Source organism: Chrysemys picta, chromosome 3 (assembly GCF_011386835.1).
Source record: "Chrysemys picta bellii isolate R12L10 chromosome 3, ASM1138683v2, whole genome shotgun sequence".
Classification (NCBI taxonomy): Eukaryota; Metazoa; Chordata; order Testudines; family Emydidae; genus Chrysemys; species Chrysemys picta.
The window spans coordinates 6,869,299-6,893,620 of NC_088793.1; the positions used below are offsets into that span (position 1 = coordinate 6,869,299).

General features: G+C 47.4%; 1 protein-coding gene and 1 long non-coding RNA gene across 2 annotated transcripts in view; both read left to right on the plus strand.

Annotated features, from left to right (window-relative positions):
* The window catches only part of LOC135982137 (uncharacterized), a 530,422-nt gene that overhangs the window by 466,461 nt on the left and 39,639 nt on the right, over positions 1-24,322 (plus strand). The gene's annotated exons all lie outside the window — the stretch shown is intronic.
* Positions 1-24,322, plus strand: part of NUGGC (nuclear GTPase, germinal center associated) — a 126,996-nt gene that overhangs the window by 88,148 nt on the left and 14,526 nt on the right. Inside the window, exons 6-11 of the mRNA XM_065587428.1 lie at positions 2,300-2,318; positions 5,180-5,269; positions 6,358-6,463; positions 11,371-11,504; positions 12,538-12,699; positions 17,520-17,677. Of these exons, the coding sequence (XP_065443500.1) occupies positions 2,300-2,318; positions 5,180-5,269; positions 6,358-6,463; positions 11,371-11,504; positions 12,538-12,699; positions 17,520-17,677 (669 nt within the window). The remainder of the gene's footprint in view (positions 1-2,299; positions 2,319-5,179; positions 5,270-6,357; positions 6,464-11,370; positions 11,505-12,537; positions 12,700-17,519; positions 17,678-24,322) is intronic.

Consider the following 24,322-nt stretch of genomic DNA (forward strand, 5'->3'; position numbering starts at 1 on the left):
AAATCTGGCTAGATCATTGGGCTCAACGGGTAGTGATCAATGGCTCCATGACTAGTTGGCAGCCGGTATCAAGCGGAGTGCCCCAAGGGTCGGTCCTGGGGCCGGTTTTGTTCAATATTTTCAATAATGATCTGGAGGATGGCGTGGATTGTACCCTCAGCAAGTTTGCAGATGATACTGCAGATACCATGCGGGCAGGGGACTGGACTCGATGACCTCTCGAGGTCCCTTTCAGTCCTAGAATCTATGACTCTATAAACTGGGAGGAGTGGTAGATACGCTGGAGGGTAGGGATAGGATACAGAGGGACCTAGACAAATAGGAGGATTGGGCCAAAAGAAATCTGATGAGGTTCAACAAGGACAAGTGCAGAGTCCTGCACTTAGGACGGAAGAATCCCATGCACTGCTACAGACTAGGGACCGAATGGCTAGGCAGCAGTTCTGCAGAAAAGGACCTAGGGCAGGGGCGGGCAAACTTTTTGGCCTGAGGGCTACATCGGGTTTCCAAAATTGTATGGAGGGCCGGTTAGGGGAGGCTGTGCCTCCCCAAATAGCCAGGCATGGCCTGGTCAACGCCCCCATCCGACCCCCCCACCTGCTTCTCGCCCCCTGACGGCCCCCCCGGGACTCCTGCCCCATCCACCCCCCATCCTCCCAGTCCCCTGACTGGCCCCAGACTCCCCGCCCCTGACTGCCCCCCACCGCCCCATCCAACCCCTCCTCTCATTCCTGACTGCCCCCCGGAACTGCTGCTCCCATGTTCCCTGCCCTCTGACCCCTATCCACACCCCCGCCCCCTGACCACCACCCCGAACTCCTCTGCCCCCTTACCGCACTGCCTGGAGCACCGGTGGCTGGCGGCGCTTCAGCCGCACCGCCCAGAGCACCAGGACAGGCTGCCACGCCACCGCGCAGCACAGAGAACCGGGTCAGGCCGTGGCTCTGCAGCTGCACTTCCCCAGGAGCTCACAGCCCCACCGACCAGAGCATTGAGTGTTGAACCACCAACGGGGGTGTGTGTCACAGGGGATTTAGGAAGAAATCGGCCATGGGATGAACTGTATTGCAGATGACTCTACAATAAGCCCCCTTGCTCTCACCACCACACTGATCAGTGCTCACAAGTCCCCCATGTGTGAAATACACTTAGGGCCCATCACTCGAAGAAGAGGATGTTACTTACTGTACTGGAGGTTCTCTGAGATGTGTGGTCCCTAGCTGTGTTCCACTACCGGCCCTCCTGTCCCTCTGCTTCGGACTTCACCGTAGTGCAGTAAGCGGAGGAACTGGAGTAGTGCTGACCTGCAGTGCCCCTTACACTCTCAGTCGGGAGCACAAAAGGACATACCGCACATGCAGGTCAACAGACACTGCTTGGAAAAAATCAGGACTCACGTGCACAGCGCGGATGTACACCTATGTGTGGAATACATCTAGGGACCACACATCTTGAAGAACTTCCAGTACAGGAAGTAACCTCTTATTTCAAGAGCTTTGGGCTCTTGAATCCCCTAAGTGATCTATCATTTAGGGGTTTGCGCCCCCTCTCTTTATAGAACAGTAAACCTTTGAAATGTATTCCCACATAAGGTTCCTTTCTCCTGCTGGGTGTGGCTGCCAGTCTGTCTGCTGTAAATTCCAGGCTGTCTTCTCTCTTGCTGGTGATTTTTACAATGCAAATGATCTCTTCCTGCAACCTCAGATACAAATGAATAGACCATTGAATTGGACCCACCTGGTCTGAGATGTCAGCCTCTTTCCTTTGTCTGGAGAAAACTTATCAGTTTCCCCTGATGTGCCTGGTTTACACACATTTTAGTCACATATTTCCTGCCCATCTGTAAAGTTTTGTGGGTTGACCATATGTATGTACATAAAGCAAGAGTATTAATGATATATTACGGGCCACCTTTTGGATATATATCATGATGACAGTGTGTGAGGTGTAGCAAGTATGTCAGACCTGACAAGAGTTGCGAAGCACCAATTCACTTCTGTGTCACAGGGGGTTAGGAAGAAACAGGTCATTCTATGGTTGCTTTCTACAGTGATTCTTGCACCTTCCATTGAAACATCTGGTGCTGGCCACTGCCGGAGACAGGATGTTGAGCTAGATGGACCTTGGGTCTGATCCAGTCTGCAATACTTATGAACATGCTAAAGCCCATTTCCTACCTTCCAGACTGTGTATTGTCACCTTCCCATAACCCCCTGCACGTAGTTATGTGCAATGGGCATGATAAGATTTTTGATGTTTGCCATACCTGATTAAATGTGTCATTTTAATTTTTTTCCAGGGAAAGAAAAGAGAAACATGTGAGTATTTGCAGACTTTTTTTAAAAAATAAGTTATAGTCTTAAAAATGAACTCTCCATGAACAAAAATGAGAGGTCACTGATTTATCTTCTAAAGATGGATGTCATCCACTAGGACTGCCTAATACAATGGGGTGTTCCAGCAAGAGTCCTGATTACTGTAAGAGGAGCTGCAGGGTTAATTTATAGCATCCATGGGCCCAGTCTAGGTATCACCTGCTCACCCTACACATGTGAGGCCCCCATTCGCTTTGGGTGGGTAAGAAAAAGACAGTTTAGCCCACAATCAGGATAAAATTACAAGAGCTATCGGCATTTGTAGTTCAGGGAGGAAGTTGATCATCAGCTGGAATGGGGTAAATATCCTAAGAGAGGCCTGGTGCAGTGGCATGAGAGCCATGAAGTCTCTTGTTCTCCTCCCATCTTTGTAACAGACTCGTTGTGTGTCCTTGGGTTAGTCACTTAACCTCTGTTCCCCTTAGCTTCTCCAGCTGTAAAACTGGAGCAATAAGACAGTCCCTGTACATGGGAGCGCTGAGAAATGCATGAAGTGAAAATTACAGATGCAGGCATTATTATACCGACACATGAAGAGAAGGGAGTTACTTCACAAGTAGACCTTTAATCATTTTTGTTGCTCTTCTCTGGACTTTCTCCAATTTGTTCACATCTTTCCTGAAATGTGGTGCCCAGAACTGGACACAGTACTCCAGCTGAGGCCTTATAAGTGCTGAGTAGAGCAGAAGAATTACTTCTCGTCTTTCTTACAATACTCCTGCCATTACATCCTAGAATGATCACTTTTTTTGCAGCGGTGTTACACTGTTGACTCATATTTACCTTGTGATCCACTATGATCGCCAAACCTCTTTCTGTAGTACTCCTTCCTAGGCAGTCATTTCCCATTTTGTATGTGTGAAACTGATTGTTCCTTCCTAAGTGGAGTATTTTGCATTTGTCCTTATTGAATTTCATCCTATTCACTTCAGACCATTTCTCCATGTAAGCGGGTGAATGGTCCCACCATTGTGGGGAACTTTCCTGGCTTTTACACTGCCCCAGTGGAATCGGCTACCCAAAGGATCTGAGTCCTTGCTCCAGCTCCCTTTACCCACAGGCCTGCCTGACCTGGGGGACTCCCCTTCCACTCTCCTGGGTGGCAGAGTCCTCGTAACCCCGACAAGGCTGGACCCAGCATTCCTGGGGGGCTCGACCCCCAAACTTGTCCTGGTCACTTAGGCCAGGGGCTAGGGTGTCCCCACTCCAGGGCGTGCTCCCTGCACTGGATGTTTCTCTGACCCACTGATCACTGCATAGAGCTCAAAGCAAATACAGTTTATTAAACAGCAGACAATTAAAACAATGAGGGAAAACTGGGAAAGGTTAAAGGAAAACCTGTCACCCCGCTCTGTGGGCACAGGGGCACCACAACCAGCGTCGCTGGAACGTCCGGGCAGCTCAGTCTGTTCCTCACCCTGCCCAGGCTCTGCCCAGGCCCTGGCTGTGCTGCAGGGACGCTGCGGGTCGACACTTGCTCTGGCGGTGGCCACACGCCCTCAGGCTCTAGGTGGCAGGGCCCTGCTTCCCAGCGTGGCCCCCACCCTGTCAGGGTTACGATCCCCCCAAGTCTGGCCTGCCCGGCCTCTTCACTGGGGGCGTCTCCCTGTACTGGGCCCATTGCCCGGGGCCCCCCTCGCTCTCCCCAGCCGCTCACCGCACCCGGCTCCGGCCTGCCCCAGCCCGCCTCCAGCTCAGCTCTCTGAGCTGCCCCTCTGGCTCTGGCCGGCGCGACTCAGCTTCCCAGCCCAGCTCTGGCTGCTGCTCTCCCCTTAACTCAGCCCCCCTCTGCCTCAGGCAGCTCCCCTCACACGGAGGACAGGACCCTGGGCTCCTGGCTCCCTCATTGGCCGGCCTGTCTTGTCAATCAGGCTGACATGGAGCATTGGCCTCTCCCCATTGGCCCTGGGGACCATCAGTCTCAGGATCCTGATTTCTCTTCGTCCCTTCCCCTTTCCTTTGGTACTGGGAGAGGCCAGCCAAAACCCCCACTAAGTGTCAGTGGGGGGCCAGCAGCCCCCTTACATCCAGTTTGTCCAGATCATTTTGAATTTTAATCCTATCCTCCAAAGCACCTGCAAACCCTCCTAGCTTGGTACTGTCCGCCGACTTTAAGTGTACTCTCTATGCCATTATCTAAATCACTGATGAAGATATTGAAGAGAACCAGACCATGGACCAATTCCTGTGGGACCCCACTCTATATGCCCTTCCAGCTTGACTGTGAACCACTGATAACTACCCTCTGGGAACGGTTTTCCAACCAGTTAGGCACCCGCCTTATTGTAGCTCCATCTAGGCTGTGTTTCCCTAGTTTGTTTATGAGAAGGTCATGCGAGACAGTATCAACAGCCTTACTAAAGTCAAGATATACCACATCTACCACTTCCCCCATCCACAAGGCTTGTTATCCTATCAAGGAAAGCTGCTAGATTCGGTTTACATGATTTGTTCTTGACAAATCCATGTTGACTGTTAATCCAGGTTAACAGCAGTGTGTTAAAAGCACACTAGGGAACTTCTAGTCCACGCTGGCAGGGTCCACATGGGCCAGTTAATGTGCAACATATTAGTGGGCTCTAGAAATCACATCCCTGTAGTTGGCATTACTGGTTGATGTAGACAAGCCCTAAAAGATCTGCTCTAGCTCAAACAGAAGTTCTGGGCTTGATGCAGAAATTCCAGGGTGAAGTTTGCCCTGTGTTATGTTGAAAGCCAGATTAGATGGTGTCTGCTGGCTTTAAAATCTATGAAAGCATTTTGGGGGCTACCTATAGTAACTTTCATTGTCTTTCCAAATGTAGAAACCTATAGAAACCAGACACGATGCCATTTTAGAGAGGAACGCATTCGTGAAAGGGAAGAAAATCAAAGGACTGAAGACAAAGCTCGGGGTAAAGTATAACACTGGGTTTTCTAGTTGTTGGAAACCTATTCCTAGTATATTTCAATAGTAAATGTGATGGTCCTTGGACTAACATTTATAAGTAAATATTTTTCCATGAGATGTGGTGATTTCTACATGGTCTCAACTATATTATAAAAACCTTGATGTCAACTCACAAAGGTCTAAGCCCTATTGAATTCTGGGGCCAGCTCTGTCTTGGCCTTCAGGTGCCTAATTACTGTCAACATCCAATGGGAGCTAGTTGCCTAGCCTTGTTAGGCACTTCTGAAAATCCCATCCAGTGATAAAAACGTGTGTGTTTGGAGCTGCCCATCCTCTGTGGTTTGATTCTGAGTCACAAATAAGGGATCCAGGCATTAAAGTCAGTGTCCAGACAAAGCTGATCCTCGATTCGGTGTTTGCTCAATGAAAAATTGACATCCCAAATCCAATCGTTTCACAGTAATACAGAATTAGGGATTTAAGATGCACTGTTTGTCTGCAGCACAAAGCATTCCTTAAACAAAGCCGGTAACGTAGGGAGAGAGGGAAGGAGGCCTCAGAAAGGGAGAGAGATGAGCTGGGACATTGATGAGGCAGAGATTTCACAAGGCTGTTCTTGGGGGCACAAGCTGCAGAGGAAGGGGCTCTCTCTCGCCCCAGTAATGGTGAGATTGTGTGACCAGACAGAGGAGTTTGCTGCTAAAGGGAGGGAGGGAGGGAGCGCAGTTTTGAACTGGATCCTGATATGAATGGGGTAGTTGAGGATACGCAACTGATTAAATTCACACTCACTGCACCACGTATTGGCTATCTGTGGCAGAATTCTGCAGTGACAATAGAACTTGCCAGAAACTGGGAATAGGCGACAGGGGATGGATCACTTCATGATTACCTGTTCTGCTCATTCCCTCTGGGGCACCTGGCATTGGCCACTGTCAGAGGACAGGATCCTGGGCTAGATGGACCATTGGTCTGACCCAGTCTGGCCGCTCTTATGTTCTTATGAATTTTCTGAAGCTGCTTCAATAACCCCACTTTTTACATAATCTGTGTGTGTGTGGGGGGGTTTGTTTGTTTGTTTTTGTTTTTTAGAGAATACTGCCGAGTGACTCAGAAATTCTGAACAAGGCTGATCTCGTTTACACGGTCAGTGCTAAAGAATACTGGCGGAAGAAGTATATGAATAAGGAAGAGACAGGTAACATATGAATTGCTAATGCTTCATTGCTCAGAGTGCTGACTCTGCATCTCTTACTGGTGATGGGCACACGCCACTGATGCAGGAATTTGGTTCAAAGCCGCATCTAAATGTGCAGACGCTTTCCCCAAACTGTGGGGATTATATGTATTGTTATTATTTGTATTACAATTACACCTGTGTTACAATTGTATTACAAAGCTAAAACCACAATTGGGACTCTGTGGTGCTGGGCGATCTACATGCACATAATAAGAGACAGTCCCTCCCATAAAGAGCTGATCTAAATAAATTTGACAAATAAAGTGAGTGTCACTGTCTGTTTTAATGGGGAACTGAGGCTCAGAGATTAAGTGACTTGGCCAAGGTCACACGGGGTATCTGTGGCAGAGCCAAAATTGAATCCACAGCTCTGAGTCTCAGTGCACTGCAGACACAGAAATCTATGGGGGTTGCAGGTGCTTGGCACCTCTGGAGAGGGCCTGAACCTCAATGGCCATCTGAGAGCCCCACTTCTGGCTTCTCTTCCACCAGTGACCCCACCTTTCTTCCAGCCCAAACCTCTATAGGCCCCCTGTCCAGTCCCTTCCCTTGACATCTCAGTAGCCCTCCCCTACAGCCCCCACCATATGCTGCTTTGTTACATGGGACCCAGTTGTTCTGCTGGACCCGTCCACTGTTGAATCCAGAATCCTGGCATCTTGGTGCCCTGAACAGGAGTTTAACTTGCAGTTGAAGGCTAGAGAACCTTTACCTGTTAATGATCAAGGATCAGACTCACTAAAGCTGGCCCAGGGTGTTGTAAATTCCATGCCCATGCCCCAGCCTGGCCCCTGCAGCCAGAGGGAGGCATCGTCCCAAGGGGAGGTAAGTGCTGTTGCCACCAGCGCCCTTCTGTGGGGTTCCTGCAGGGGAGGCACCTTCTCCATTGCAGCCAGGGCTCTCCAGGAGATGGGGGCTGCCCAGGGAACAATGCCCTGTATTAGCGTATCCCTCAGCTGTTCCAGCAACACCACCTCTGCAGCTAGCACTGCCCCTGCATTGGCCCTCTGGCAAAGCAGAGGTTGTGGGCATTGATGTCACTGCTGTGTGTGCTGTGAATCCCTGTCTCTGCCTGAGCCTCAGGGGGTATAACACTGCGACAGGGCCAGGGAGAGGACTTCATCCTTCAAACTACAGGGGCTCACGCCTGAGTGCTGGAGGTTCAATACCCCATGTACCTGTCATTGCACAGCCGCAACCTTCCTTGCTTGTCACACAGCCAGCCCGGAAGCTGCAGGAGAGGCGGCATTCAGAGGACACAGCACTACATGTGTTGTTGATAGCAAAGCTTAGCTCTGCTTCTCAGCCCCCTGTTTCCTTCTTTGTGTTGCTTCCCCTTTTCCTTTCCCAACGTTGTGTAGCTTCTGCCTCCATACGCAGATCCCTGTGTAACACTGACAGACCCTGGTCATCGGCGAGATCGAACTGGGGACCTCTGGAGCATAGTTCATGAGCCTCTGCCGCATGAATTAAAAGCCAACTGGCTGTTGGCTAAGGCTGTAGAGCAGACCCATTTTATCTCTCTCTAAGTGGTCTTGGTGGGTTACACCTGCACAAACCGCCACCGCTGCCCTGCTCAGATCTGCAGCAGGCAATTTGTAGGTCCCTGAGTTTCTGAGACACCAGCTTTTCCTCCACGTTTCTCAACTGAAACAAGAGACGTTCTATAGACGGAACGTTCACCCAGGTTCATACTGAAGCAGCCTGGAGCCCTAAGCACATCATGACCTGGGGAGGGGGGTATCATGGCTCCACCCCTACAGTTTCCCCAACCTGCCACCTAAAGTGATAGTGCCAGGAGGGCCCCCTCTGCTCCCAGAGTGTCTGAGGCAGAGTTTCACAGATGTGAGGGCCAGAAGGACCATTGTGATCATCTAGTCTGACCTCCTGCATAACGCAGGTCATAGGACTGCGCCGGAGTAATTCCCACTCCAAGTCCAGTAGCTGGGTTTGAACTAGAGCCCACCCTTCCGCAGAACATCCAGTAATAATACCTAGCTTTTATACAGCACTTGATTCAAACATTTACAGTGAGCGAGAATCCACAGTTGTTCCAGTGGTTAATGACCCCCAATGTTAAAAACGTGCACCTTATTTCTACTCTGAAGTTGTCTAGCTTAACTTCCAGCCACTGGATCACGTTACAGCTTTGTCTGCTAGACTGAAGAGCCCATTATCAAATATTTATTCCCCATGTAGATACTTACAGACTCTAAGGTAAACCTTAACCTTCTCCTTGTTAAGCTAAATAGATTGAACTCCTTGAGTCTATCACAATAAGGCATGTTGCAAATTTCCAAATGTATATTGCAATATCCAAACTTCCCATACTAATGCGGTCAGTCCATCTTGCCATTAAAGCACTTGTTCTGATAAACAGGCTGTTGTGCTAAACCTCAAGCAACTAAACTTTCCACTCCCACTAAATTAAATTTTCCACTTTGAATAAAGGTTACACAACTAAACATCATTATTACGAACTATTCATAAAGCTTGCAAAGCGGTTGGTTCACTTGATAATAAGCCTTTACTTAGCAATAGGCCCTTTGGCTTAATAGCCAAGAGAGTCTACTTCTTCCCACCAGGCATGACTGCACGATGCCCCTCTCCTCAGGAGCAGCGTGAGTGTTAACAGGAGTCCCCTCTGCTCTCTGTGTTTCTGTTTGGATGGGTCAAGCTGTCTGCACTTTTCCACTCCTGCTACGCACAGAGCCCTCTGCTGGGCTGGAGTTCGGAGAGCCCTCCAGAGCAGTGGGGTTAACAGCCCCACTGAAATGCATGGGGCAGTGCCCACCCTCACAGCAATTGGTTCAGGCTCTGTGCAGATTCAGGCAGATGTTACTGAACCTGTTTCCAAGCTATTCTTCACAACTGTGAGGAACAAAGACTTTACTTTTTGTAAATACAGACTGGGATTCTGATGTAATCACACGGGTCCTGGAGCTGGGGTCCGAGGCCTAGGCCTTAATCCAGCCCTGTGTTCACTGACGGGAAGCTCTGCCGGAGCAATGTTCCCCCATCTGAACATCCTGCTGGAGGAATGTCTCCTACCACATTTCTAAGGATATGTCTATACTACAAGCACTGCCGCTGCAGCTACATTGCTGACATGCTGTAGTGTAGACTCTCGCTTCAGCAATGGAAGGGGTTTTTCTTTTGCTGTAGCAAAGTCATCCCCTCGAGAGGTGGTAGCTCGGCTGTTGACCCAGCTGTGTCTACCGTCTTCACGGCTGAGGATGTGAGGGACATTCCAAAAGCTGAGCCAGTCTTTTTAGGTGACAAATCTGAGGAACAGTTCCAGATTGAGGTGTCATTAGAGGAGGTTTTGGAACAAACAGATAAACTAAACAGTAATAGGTCACCAGGATCAGATGGTATTCACCCAAGAGTTCTGAAGAAACTCAAATGTGAAATTGCAGAACCACTAACTGTAGTCTATAACCTATCATTTAAATCCGCTTCTGTACCAGATGATTGGAGGATAGCTAATGTGACACCAATTTTTAGAAAGCACTCCAGAGGTGATCCCGGCAATTACAGGCCAGTAAGCCTGACTTCAGTATCGGGAAAACTGATTGAAACTATAGTAAAGAACAGAATTGTCAGACACATAGATGAACGTGATTTGTTGGGGAAGAGTCAACATGGTTCCCTTTTGTAAAGGGAAATCATGCCTCACCAGTCTACTAGAATTCTTTGAGGGGGTCAACAAGCATGTAGGGGATCCAGTGGATATTGTGTATTTAGATTTTCAGAAAGCCTTTGACAAGGTCCCTCACCAAAAGCTCTTAAGCAACGTAAGCTGTCATGGAATAAGAGGGAAGGTTCTCTCATGGATCGGTAACTGGTTAAAAGATGGGAAACAAAGGGTAGGAATAAATAGTCATTTCTCAGAATAGAGAGAAATAAATAGTGGTTTCCCCCAGGGGTCTGTACTGGGACCAGTCTTATTTAACATATTCATAAATGACCTGGAAAAAGGGGTAAACAGTGAGGTGGCAAAATTTGCAGATGATACAAAACTACTCAAGACAGTTAAGTCCCAGGCAGACTGTGAAGAGTTACAAATGGATCTTACAAATCTGGGTGACTGGGTAACAAAATGGCAGATGAAATTCAGTGTTGATAAATGCAAAGTAATGCACATTGGAAAACAATCCTAACTATACATATAAAATAATGGGGTCTAAATTAACTGTTACTACTCAAGAAAGAGATCTTGGAGGCATTGTGGATAGTTCTCTGAAAACATCCACTCAATGTGCAGCAGCGGTCAAAAAAGCGAACAAAATGCTGGGAATAATTAAGAAAGGGATAGATAATAAGACAGAAAATATCATATTGCCACTATATAAATCCATGGCACACCCACATCTTGAATACTGCGTGCTGATCTGGTTGCCCCATCTCAAAAAAGATATATTGGAATTGGAAAAGGTACAGAAAAGGGCAACAAAAATGACTAAGGGTATGGAACAGTTTCTATATGAGGAGAGATTAATAAAACTGGGACTTTTCAGATTGGAAAAGAGACGGCTAAGGGGAGATATGATAGAGGTCTATAAAATCATGACTGGTGTGGAGAATGTAAATAAGGAAGTGTTTTTTACTCTTCATAACACAAGAACTAGGGGTCATCAAATGAAATTAATAGGCAGCAGGTATAAAACAAAAAAAGGAAGATGGGATACTGAGCTAGATGGACCTTTGGTCTAACCCAATATGGCCGTTCGTATGTACAGTGGAGGTTAGGTTGATCTTACTTACATCACACAGGGAGTGGAATTCTTCACAGCCCTGAGCGCCATGGCTAGGTCATCCTCGGTGTAGACCAGGACTAACTCTGCCTCTCTGTGCTATTCCAGAGATCCCCAAGCTGAGAGAGTACATCAGGAATATCTTTCTGAAAGAGAAGAAGAAGCTGCTGGTGGATTATGTGACAGAGGCTCTCAGCATTGTCCTGCTGGCTGAGAATTTCAACTCCACACGAGACACGGTGGTACGGCTGGAAGAGCTTTGGGCGCTACAATCTGCTTCACTATTAGCACAGTGATGGTGCAGTGAATAGTCCCCTCTCTTCCCACTGCAGCAGTTTCCCTGCACTCTGCCTTCTCCCCGTTCCATCCCTGCTCCTTTGAACCGGGCCACTCGCCCCATGGTTCCTAGCAGGAAACAAATGCAAATCTGCTCCAAAAATCTAGTAATGAGCTGGCTAGTGTGTAAATGCACCACTGCCCCCGATGGACGGAGCTGGAGCTGTTTATCTATGTGCCATAGACCCTATACTGCTGACAGCTAATGGGGATGGTTCTGTAGTTCCAACTAGGGAGAGGGACTATATTTTTTCATGCAGGAGGCTCTGAGTTCTGTCCCTAGGGCAGGGCTAGATGATGACATGGTAGAAATCCCTGCACCCTTTCTACACTACAGCTTACTCCATTGGTAGCATCAGTGAAACTGCATCAGAGCTGAAACATGCTATTTTCCCTAGGAGAGACACACCCACATTGTCCAAGGCCATGCTCTACTTGGCCGGTTGGGCTTTTTGATGATGTCACACCAAGCACTACCTCCCAATTGCTCACCACTGGACCCATATCACTGGGGGACAAAAACGTATCTCTCTGCCCATTGTGTTCTGTGGGTGGGTAAAGCAGTGAAAGTAGGAAAAAGATACAGAGATTCTGTTCTTTTCCCCCCCATCTATAATTGATGTTTAAAACTACTACTGGCTTTATCTGCAAAGGCAGCCAAACCTTGTACCTCCCTGTTTCCCACCTGTCCCTTCACATGGCCTCCAGCATCATGCAACGCTGGGGCTTTGGTTCATTACCGACTCAGAGCACCACCGGCTGGACTGGCGACACCACCTCTTCCAGCACAGTGTGTTCTTTAGATGCCTCCCATCTGGTGCTGACCGAACCCAGGCCTGCGCTGCGGTTTCTAGCGAGAAGAAATCTTGGCCTGTATCTTTATTTTGCCTCCAGTGTCAGCTGCGCAATGATGTGTCCTTTGCTCTTCTGCCACTGCAGAATCACTATCAGCAGAGCAGCTTGGAAGGCTTTGTGGAGGACAAGATCGAGGCTTTGGAGAAGGAGATTGAGAAATGTTTTGCCCAGCTGGAACAGCCCCTTAACGAAGGCGTGAAGCAAGCCAAATTATCTCACCAAAAAGCATTCTCTCGGCTCCTTACAGTGAGTAGCAAGCTCTTGATTTAGACCTCGTGTGCAGCTTTCATTCTCTGGCCAGCAACTGCCTCCACCTTTGATTCCCTGTTGCTTATTAACTTTTGAGAAGTGCTTTGAGATCTGTGGCAGAAAGTCCTATAAGGGCTAAGAATTATTATTGGGTGCTGAGAGGATTAATTAAGGTTTGTGAAAGGCACTGGAAAAAAGACACCAAAGGAGAGCAGCATGTTATGGGCTAGATTCTGATCCTCTTATTTGCATGGAGTAGCCACTTACACCAATGGGACTCCTTGTGAGGTAAGGCGCTACTCAGTGAGTAAGGGTATTGGAATCCAGCCCCAAATTAATATAGGGCTCCATTCTGCCACCTTTACTCAGTACTTTGCTCCCCTGAGTAGCCCTCAGTGGGATGACTTGCAGAGTAAGATGCTTCTCAACTTGACCTGTGTCACTGTAGTGTGGACGCTTTCTACTACGACAGAAGGGCTTTTCCATCCTGGAGTTAATCCACCCCCTTGAGAGGTGGTAGCGAGGTCAAAAGAAGAATTCTTCATCTACCTAACAGTGTCTACACCAGGCTTAGGTCAGCTTAACTACATCTCTCAGGGGTTACGTCAATCTACGTTTTAGGTGTAGACCAGGCCTTAGTCTCTGTGCCTGTGCTCCTCATCTGTACGGTAGAGATAATAATCCTTCCTTCGTCAGTCTATTAAGACAGTAAGTGAGAGGGCAGGGTGTGCTTAGGCAAAATTCTGTATAGATCTATTCCACTCCCCTTCTTCCGGCACCTCAGCTTGGCATTTGGCTGACGCGCTGGCCAGAGCTCTGTCTTTCCAGAAAGCATCACAGAGAGTCAGACCTCTCTCCTGTAACCTCTGGGGCTATTGTATGTAAAACCCTGATCAATGGAGGGTCATAGTTCCCAGTCGTTTCCTGAGGAAGCACCAGCACTTTATTGATAAAACAAACATTGAGTGCTCACAAAACACACAGTAAATTGTATACAACATTGTAATTGCATTTGGAATATTGTGAAGAACTTTTAAACAAAAGCTCTTAGACAGTAAATCTGCTTATACAGACTGCCCCCCTTTTGTTTCGGCTACAAACATTCCACTATAAGGTTTCAGTGTAACTGTCTGTACTTTAGCTCACATATCAAAACACATCCGCCTCTGGTCTCCTCTCAGAGATGGTTTCTCAGGGCTTGTCTACGCTGGCAACGTTAAAGCCCTGCCACGGCAGCACTTTAACGTGGCTTGTGTAGTCGTGGCAGAGCTCTCCCGGCGCTCTAAAAAACCCACCTCCACGAGGGGCGTAGCTACCAGCGCTGGCGCACTGTCTACACTGGCGCGTTACAGCACTGTTTTTTCCCCACCCCTGAGTGAGAAAGTTGCAGCGCTGTAAAGTGCCAGTGTAGACAAGCCCTCAGTCTTTGCAGTGTGACTGTGGTGTGTCGTGTGTGTCACCTGGACTCTTCAGAGCTCGAGAACACTCCTGTCAAACACTTCAGACCCTGGCAGCGAACAAACACTCTGCGGAGCTCCCCAGCTAGCAGCTTCCAGCCCTTGGGGCAGTAGCTGACTGGTCCTCTCAGTTGCTGGTGAAACACAAATCTGTAGACTGTGTCCAAAGTGGTGCAGGGATCGGGATCAGCCTATAAAATATCCATTCCCTGGATCTCTACAAGCCTCTCATTCTATAGGGCACCATCTTCTCCCCATAGACCCAGCTAACATGGGCAAGAATTCACAGACCCTCCCCTCAGTAAGTGCTGCCCCATTCGTGCTCTCTAACCGAGACAGAATCCCAGTTCAGAGCAGTTAGCTGAGAGCCAAATGTAAGTGCCACAGGTTCTGTAGCCTGATTCTTTAATGGCTGTTAATGGCATTGATTGCCATTTGCTATGAATTTAATGAGCTGGGGGTAATAGGTTCTCATTCCAGAATCAGACTCAACGGAATTAAAATGAATAAGTTCAATATCTTGTAGGGAACCCAGGGTGCATGGCAAAGACACTCACACTGAGGGAAAAGCAAAGCCTTAGCCACTTTTATTAACACAATCAAGGAAGAGAAGGAACTTCCAAACCACAAAAACAAATAGCAGTAAAATAGCATTAGGGATACCTGTGGTGTCATCCCCTGCATATGCTCATCTACTCACACCCCTCCTAGGGGACCTGGTGTGAGAGACAGAGGAATAGCTCTGTCTCTGGCATGCCAAATGAGTCTGATGGTTCAGACCCCCAACACCCAGAGGTCGGTGGTAGATAAGAACAATGAAGAGCTAAGGGGTCAGTGATGGAAAGCTAGTGCCCACTATATGGTGGCTTGGCCTATTGTAGGGTCTGGGCACTATCATGAATATTTATTCAGATGCCCAGCTTCCCCTGTCCAAATCTGACTTCCTCACCCTCATAATATTGGGGTGCCTTTATCCGATAGGTAAACATATTAATGCCTTTTAGCTCATTATCATAGATGTCACCTATTGCTAAAGCAAGTTTGTGGTTAAACATCTGCCAACAATTCTATCTGAAAATATCCCAGCCCAGTATCAGTTCAGTGTTCCTGCAGTTGCCTGGTATCGTTAAGTACCAACTCCCTCTCTTGAGCAAGCTATTACCCTAGATTTTGGCGAACTGGGAACTGCTGGCCATTTTATATATGCTAAGGGTCATAGGCCTACTTTACTTATCCTAACATGGTTAAGTCAATGCCTTACAAGATACAGGCCTGTAGGTTCCTTGAGTTACTGCTAAGTAAAATAAAAGGCTAAGTTAGTTTTATGGGCTACACCACTAAAGGTAATAAATGTTCCCCCACCCCCAGCTCTCCTTCTAGGTCCATAAAACACACCTCTATGTGTGACGGGTTCGGTCACAGAGAGCCCCTTGGGACTGTCACCTGATGTGATGAGATTACCTCTGAACCTCCCTGCCAGCTTGGGACTCCAGAACCCTGCCTTCTTGAGCCAGACATGCTAGCCTGCTGCAACACAGACCCACGTCGGGTCCACGCCCCCAAAGCTGCAGACTTTAACCAAAAACTGCTCAGCAGGTCACCTCTCTGCAGCACCCAGACACTCAGCTCCCAATGGGATCCAAACCCCAAATACATTGGTTTTACTCTGTATAAATCTTATACGGGGTAAACTCATAAATTGTCCGCCCTCTATAACACTGATAGTGAGATATGCACAGCTGTTTGCTCCCCCAGGTATTAATCACTTACTCTGGGTTTAATAATAAACAAGAATGATTTTATTAAGTATAAAAAGTAGGATTTAAGTGGTTTCAAGTAATAACAGACAGAACAAAGTAAGTTACCAAGCAAAATAAAACAAAACAGGCAAGTCTAAGCCTAATACAGTAAAGAAATTGAATACGGGTAAATCTCACCCTCAGAGATGTTCCAATAAGCTTCTTTCACAGACTAGACTCCTTCTAGTCTGGGCCCAATCCTTTCCCTGGTACAGTTCTTGTTAGTTCCAGCTCAGGTGGTAACTACGGAATTTCTCATGACTGCATCCCCCTTTGTTCTGTTCCACCCCCTTTTATAGCTTTGGCATAAGGCGGGAATCCTTTGTCTCTCTCTGGGTTTCCACCCCTCCTTCTAAATGGAAAAACACCAAGTTTAAGATGGATTCCAGTATCATGTGACATGTTCATATGTCTTGTGAGACTTCATTACGCACTGGCTGGCTCCCCGTATACAGGAAGGCTTACAAGTAAACAGAGCCATTTACAACCGATTATCCAGGTCAACGGGAGCCATCAAGATTCTAAACCACCATTAATGGCCCACACTTTGCATAATTACAATAAGACTTCAGAGTAATACTTCATATTTTAACTTCAGATACAAGAATGATACATTCATACAAATAGGATTAACACACTCAGTAGATTATAAGCTTTGTAATGATACCTTACAAGAGACCTTTTGCATAAAGCATATTCCAGTTACATTATATTCACAGTCCAAGCATATTTTATAAAGCATATGGAGTGCAACGTCACACTATGGACCAACATTATCCTAATATTGCCCTAGTAAGTAAAGCTGGAATAGCACTGACCTGAGTGGTGCAGGGATGGGACCCAGCCCTCACAGCAACCTCAGTTCTTGGTCCTGCTTCGATCAGCTGCTGAGTCCACAGGGCTGTTTTTAATTCCTCTATTTATAACCTTCCCCCCACTCTCTGATTAGCTCAGCTCTCAGAGGTGACTTGGGTATGCCCTGCAAAGCTACACAGCCTTCTTAACCACTACTGAGCTCATCAGGTAACTGCCATGCCCTGTTCTGGAAGTTTCTGGGTCTTTCTGAGTTGTCCTGCCCTGCGCTCTGCATGTCTGTGTGCAAAGACACAGAATAACCAGCTAAGATCCATGTCTCTCCCACTGTATCTCCCCTCTCCCGTGGAGGGATAAAGTCAAATGCTGCGGTGTAAAGCACATGGGTTAGAGTAGCTCCTCAGGACAGAGCCTGTCGCTCATTATGGGTGCATCTACACTGCAGCTGGCATCTGATCGAGTGAATGCACTACAAATAGAAGTGTAGCAGTGTCGGCACAGGTGGCAGGGGGCAGGGGGGTTAGCTGCCCCAAGTACGTACCTAGGGTCTTGGACGGATCAGAGTTAGTGTGGATGGATATGTCTACGTGAGCTGGAAATTACACCTTCCAGCTCCACTGCGTGTATGTACAGCTCCCCACACAATGGGGCCCTAGCTCAGCCGCGGTCTATAGGTCCTACTGGAATACAAATTGTAAGTAATGTATCCCAGACCCATTTCATTACAACTGTATTTCCAATTATCCAGCGAGACACTGGCTACCAAGGCTTCCACATGACCCTGAAAGCTGTGTGCCAGAAGAATGGTGTATATGCATCTCGGGTCTTCGCCCGCATAGACCTCAACAGCGCCCTGGCTCAGCCCATCTACGACAAAATCGACCCCATGTTCGCAAACATATTCAGGTGAGAGGAGCCCTGCCCCACTCAGGCTGCAAAGACACCGAGCCTCCTTTGGTAGGGCTCTAGGCTCCCCATTGGCCTCAGGGTCCTGCAGAAACCTGTTCCCTGGCCCTCCTGGCTAACCCAGCCTGGTGGAGTCCCCCACCAGCTCCCCTAACCCCAGTCTTGCTGGAGCATGACGTGAGGTTCTGTGGGGACTAGAACCTGGGTGTACAGGACAGCTGACACCTCCGCACCACTACCCAACAGGCTTGGTAGGCCTGCATGTATTACCGTATAGACCAGGGGTTCTCAAACTGGGGGCCGTGACCCCTCAGGGAGTTGAGATCATTACATGGGGGGTTGTGAGCAGTCAGCCTCCACTCCCAACCCCCAATTCACCTCCAGCATTTATAATAGTGTTAAATGATAAAAAGTGTTTTTAATGTATAAGGGGGATCACACTCAGAAGCTTGCTGTGTGAAAGAGGTCACCAATACAAATGTTTCAGAACCACTGATCTAGACCCTGTGGAGATAAACACCACAGGAAGTACCACCTGGGAAGGCCAGACTGACAGCTTCCCTCATGGCCCCTGATTGGTCCAGGCACCCTAGTTAAACCTAGGAGGAGTGCCAGGAAGTGTCTGTGAAACAAGGCGAACGCCCTAGCTGTAGTGATGTGCACAGGAACCAGCAAACAGAGCTGAAAACAGTGGAATTTGAGTGGGAGTTGTGTTGGAGGAGAAGGGAGGAGTCAAGCCCCTGTTCCTTAGGGGAAGGGAGTGAGTTCTTGTGTGTTGTGTGGTGGTAGTGGTTGTTTCAGTTTGCAGAGGCTGATAGGGGCCAGTGTGCTAGCAGAGAAACAGAGCCTTTGATCATAGCAGAGCCCCCTTTAGGGGATGGGCCGTCCCCAATTAGAAGGTGGGACTTCCCTGATTAGGGGCCCTATAAAGGCAGCAAAGCAGCCAGTCAGTGGCACAGGAGCGAGCAAACAGAACGGAAAACAGGGGAGTTCGAGTGGGCGTTTATAAGTGGAGCTTGAGGAGGGAGCGTTTGGTGTTTGTTTGTTTTTGTTTCCACCTGACAGGAGCTTAGGCGGGAAGGTTATGACCGATAGAAAGGCAGCAGTGACCCAAGGAATGGAAGAGACAATGAAGAGGACTGGATGTGGAAGCTGCAGGATGTACATTATCCTTAGCACATCCCTAGAACGCTGTTGCCCCAAGACTTGTGCCTATTGTGTCTAATTGGAAATCCGGCCCTAGATATGGGGTGTGGATCGAAGGCTGAAGAGGATCGTAACAGGAGCAGGAAAGAATCCACTGACTATCCTTCACATGGGAACAAATGATACTGGTAGATTCTTTCTGGAGCGCATCAAGGGTGACTGTGGCAGACTGGGGAAGATGCTTAAGGAAATGGAAGCTCATCTTCAGTGGGATTTTACCTGTCCCTGAAGGAGGATAATGAAGGGGAGAGAAGATTATGATGTTTAACAGATAGCTCAGGCAGTGGTGCTATCAGGAGAACATTGGGATGTTTGACCACTGGGAGGCAGTAATGGAGAGAGGACTGTTCTCTTGGGATGGACTTCACCTGAATAGGGAGGGAAATTGACTTCTGGGATGGAGGTTGGCACAAACTAGGAACTTGGGGGAGACGGTTGGGAGATGCTCATATAATCTCCACGCCTGATCCTAATATTGACCAGGAGGAAAAGAATACAGCAGTAGGTAGGAGAATGGACATTAACAGGAAAGATACTGTCAATACCGGTGAAGGTAACAGACAGGCGATACCGGCAGTAGAATGACTGTACCCAATTGGTTGAGGAAGCTGGGCAAAGCCAACCAGCAACAGTTAAGATGTTTGTACACCAATGCGAAGAGCCTGAGGAACAACACTGAGTAGCTAGAACTCCTGGTGCAGGAAGTGAAATCGGATATTACCGGGATATCAGAAACATGGTGGCATAGTAGTCATAACTGGAGTGCAGGTATTGAAGGGTATGTGCTGTTCAGGAAAGACAGGACTAAAGGTAAAGGTGGTGGAGCAGCTTTGTATATTAATGATGAGGCAGATTGCAAAGAAATTAGGAGTGATGGAATGGCTAAAACAGAGTCTGTTTTGGGTCAAAACCACTTTGGGGAAGAAATCCACCAGAGGCTCTACTGGGTTAGTTCTGGGGGTTTGCTACAAACCTCAGGATCTGATTTTGCTCTGGATAGAGACCTCTTTAATGTTTTTAGTGAAATAAATACTTCTGGGAATAGTGTGATTATGGGAGACTTTAACTTCCCAGGTATAGATTGGAGGACAAGTGCTAATAATAATAGTTGGGCCCAGATTTTCCTGGATGTGATACACGGACAGATTTCTTAACCAAAGAGTCAACAAGCCCACAAGAGGTGATGCCATTTTAGATTTTAGTATTCGTGTATAGTGAGAACCTCAGAGATGAACTGGTTGTAGAGGACAATCTTGGTTCGAGTGATCATGAGCTAATTCAGTTTGAACTAAATGGAGGGAAAACCAAAAATAGATCTGCAACTAGGGTCCTCGACGTCAAAAGGGCAAACTTTAGAAAATTAAGGGAATTAGTTAGGAAAGTGGACTGGATTGAAGAACTGAAGGATGATCTAAATGTGAAGGAGGCTTGGGATTACTTTAAATCAAAGTTGCAGAAGCTACCTGAAGCCTGGATCCCAAGCAAGGGGGAAAATTTGTAGGGAAGCGTTACCAGACCAAGCTGGATGAGCAAGCATATCAAACAGATTATTAAGAGAAAGCAGAAAGCCTACAAAGACTGGAAGATAGGAAGGATCAGCAAGGAAAGCTACCTCTTGGAAATCAGAAAGTGTAGGGGAAAAGTGAGAACTGCCCAAAGCCAAGCAGAGCTGGACCTTGCAAAGAAAATTAAAACCAATAGTAAAAGGTTCTGTAGCCATATAAATAAAAAGAAAACAAGGAAAGAAGAAGGAGGACCACTAAACACTGAGGATGGGCGGAGATCAAAGATAAGCTAGGCATGGCCCAACACCTAAACAAATACTTTGCCTGAGTTTTTAATAAGGCAAATGAGGAGCTCAGGGGTAGTAGCAGGGTGGCTAATGGAAATGAGGATATGGAAGTACAATAGAAATTACCACATCTGAGGTGGAAGTCAAACTAAAAAGCTTTAGGGGACTAAATCAGAGGGTTTGGATAATCTCCATCCGAGTATATTGAAGGAATTGGCACATGAAATCACAAGCCCAATAGCAAGGATCTTTAATGAATCTGGAAAACTCGGGAGTTATACCCTATGATTGGAGGATTGCTAATATAGTAGATGGTTTTTAAGAAAGGGGGGAAAAGAGATCTGAAAAACTACAGTTAGTTTGACCTCAGTTGTATGCAAGATCTTAGAACAAAAGAAAGAGAAAGTAGTTAAGGACATAGAGGTAAACAGGAATTGGGATAAAATACAACAGGGTTTTACAGAAGGTAGATAGTGCCAGACCAACCTGATCTCTTTCTTTTGAGAAAACAACTGATTTTCTTTAGACTAATGTCCCTGGATTTAAAGTTCCACATGGGAAATTAGTTAAATTGGAAAAGATGGGGATTAATATGAGAATTGAGAGGTGTATAAGGAACTGGTTAAAGGGTAGACTACAATAGGTCATACTGAAAGGTGAACTGTGAGTCTGCAGGGAGATTGCTGGTGGAGTTCCTCAGGGATTGGTCTTGGGAACCATCTTATTTAACATTTTTATTCATGACCTTGGCACAAAAAGTGGGAGTGTGCTAATAAAATTTGCAGATGACACAAAGTTAGGAAGTATTGACAATGCAGAGGAGGACCAGAATATCATATTAGACTTGGAGAACCTTTGAAAACTGGAGTAATAGAAATGGGATGAAATTGCATAGTGCAAAGTACAAGGTTATGCATTTAGGAACTAACAAGAAGTTTTGATATAAGCTGGGAAATTATCAGTTGGAAGCGACAGAGGAGGAGCAAGACCTGAGTGTATTGGTGGCTCACAGGATGACTATGAGCCACCAATGTGATGTGGTGGCTCACAGGATGACTATGAGCCACCAATGTGATGTGGCCGTGAAAAAGGCTAATGCGATCCTAGAATGCATCAGGCGAGGTATTTCCAGTAGCGATAAGGAAGTGTTAATACCATTATACGAGGCCCTGGTGAGAGCTCACCTGGAATACTGTGTGCAATTCTGGTCTCCCATATTTAAGAATGATGAATTCAAACTGGAATAGGTGCAGAGAAGGGCTACTAGGATGACCCAAGGAATGGAAAACCTACCTTATGAGAGGAGACTCAAAGAGCTTGGCTTGTTTAGCCTAACCAAATGAAGGCTGAGGGGAGATATGATTGCTCTCTATAAATACATCAGAGGTATAAAGTCAAGGGCCAAGAACAAGAACAAATGGCTATAAACTGGCCATCAACAAATTCAGGCTTGAAATTAGATGAAGGTTTCTAACCATCAGAGGAATGAAGTTCTGGAACAGCCTCCCAAGGGGAGTAGTGGGGGACAAAAGACATATCTGGCTTCAAGACTAAGCTTAATAAGTTTATGGAGGGGATGGTTTGATGAGATGGCCTACAACGGCATATAGCCGACTGCTAGTGTCAAATATCTGACCAATAGGCATGATTGTTCAAGTCCCAGTCGTGACACATTATTATGACTTTAGAAGAGACAATCAGCCCTGACTCTCCTCTCTCGTCCACCATTTATAATTGTTATGGTAGTGCCTAGGAAACCCACTGACAGATCCTGGCTCCCATTGTGCTAGGCACTTGGCAGACATGTTAAGAAGAAGACAGACTCTGCTCACAGTCTGGGCGTCAGACAAACGGTGGGGATGGATAGGAAGATGGGTAACAAAATTAAGTGGGCTTACCAAAAAGCTTTTGATACGGTCTCCCACAGTATTCTTGCCAGCAAGTTAAGGAAGTATGGGCTGGATGAATGGACTATAAGGTGGATAGAAAGCTGGCTAGATCATCAGGCTCAACGGGTACTGATCAATGCCTCCATGTCTAGTTTGCAGCCGGTATCAAGCGGAGTACCCCAAGGGTCGGTGCTGGGGCCAGTTTTGTTCAATAGCTTCATTAATGATCTGGGGATGGCGTTGACTGCACCCTCAGCAAGTTCGCAGATGACACTAAACTGGGAGGAGTGGTAGATACGCTGGAGGGTAGGGATAGGATACAGAGGGACCTAGACAAATTAGAAGATTGGGCCAAAAGAAATCTGATGAGGTTCAACAAGGACAAGTGCAGAATCCTGCACTTAGGACGGGAGAATCCCATGCACTGCTACAGACTAGGGACTGAGTGGCTAGGCAGGGACCTGGTGGTTACAGTGGATGAGAAGCTGGATATGAGTCAACAGTGTGCCTTTGTTACCAAGAAGGCTAACAGCATATTAGGAGCATTGCCAGCAGATCGAGGGACGTGATCATTCCCCTCTAGTCAACATTGTTGAGGCCTCATCTGGAGTACTGTGTCCAATTTTGGGCCCCGCACTACAAGAAGGATGTGGAAAAATTGGAAAGAGTCCAGTGGAGGGCAACAAAAAATGATTAGGGGGCTGGAGCACATGACTTATGAAGAGAGGCTGAGGGAACTGGGATTGTTTAATCTGCAGAAGAGACGAATGAGGGGGGTTTTGATAGCTACTTTCAACTACCTGAAAGGGGTTCCAAAGAGGATGGATCTAGACTGTTCTCAGTGGTACCAGATGACAGAACAAGGAGCAATGGTCTCAAGTTGCAGTGGGGGAGGTTTAGGTTAGATATTAGGAAAAACTTTTTCACTAGGAGGGTGGTGAAGCACTGGAATGGGTTACCTAGGGAGGTGGTGGAATCTCCTTCCTTGGAGGTTTTTAAGGCCCGGCTTGACAAAGCCCTGGCTGGGATGATTTAGTTGGGGATTGGTCCTGCTTTGAGCAGGGGGTTGGACTAGATGACCTCCTGAGGTCCCTTCCAACCCTGAGATTCTATGATTCTATGAAAAAGCAGAAGTCTCAGCTGCCACTAGCATAGCCCAGGCCCGAGCGGGTGCTGTGTAGGTCCCAGCAGAGCGGAGTTTAAGGAGAGATTTCAGGAGAATAAGGTGACACCTTGACAAATTTTGCAGCTCCATTGCTTTCAGCGGGCCTGCCCCCACCTGCCATTCACACTTTCGTTAATTGCACTGTACCTGAGTAATTTAGGGAAATGCCACCCTGTGCCCCTTTGGGGTGTAAGTGGCATTGGATACTGGCACGTAAGGAAGTGAATAAAGCTCCGTGGCTTCAATCCATCCCCAGTGCCCAAAAGGAGAAGGGCTCAGCCCAGTAGTTGAGGCAGTGGAGGTGTCGCTCCTGCAGAGCTGGGGGGTCAAATGTTTACCCCAGCTGCTATAGAAAGGGGTGTTTGGGTGTTTGCTCCTTCCTGACTGAGGGGAATGTCCCAGCTTTACACTAGTGGCTAGAAAAGGGGGTGATCTGGAGCTGAGGGGGGGGGGGTATGATAGGCACCTGTGTGCACTGGCTTCAAGTGATCCTGAGCTGACTGAACAGTTCTCAGGGGATCAGTCCAGGTGTCAGATGTTAGAGTAGCCCTGTGGCTGCTCTAGCTTGTACCAGAGTCAGCATGGCACCTGGT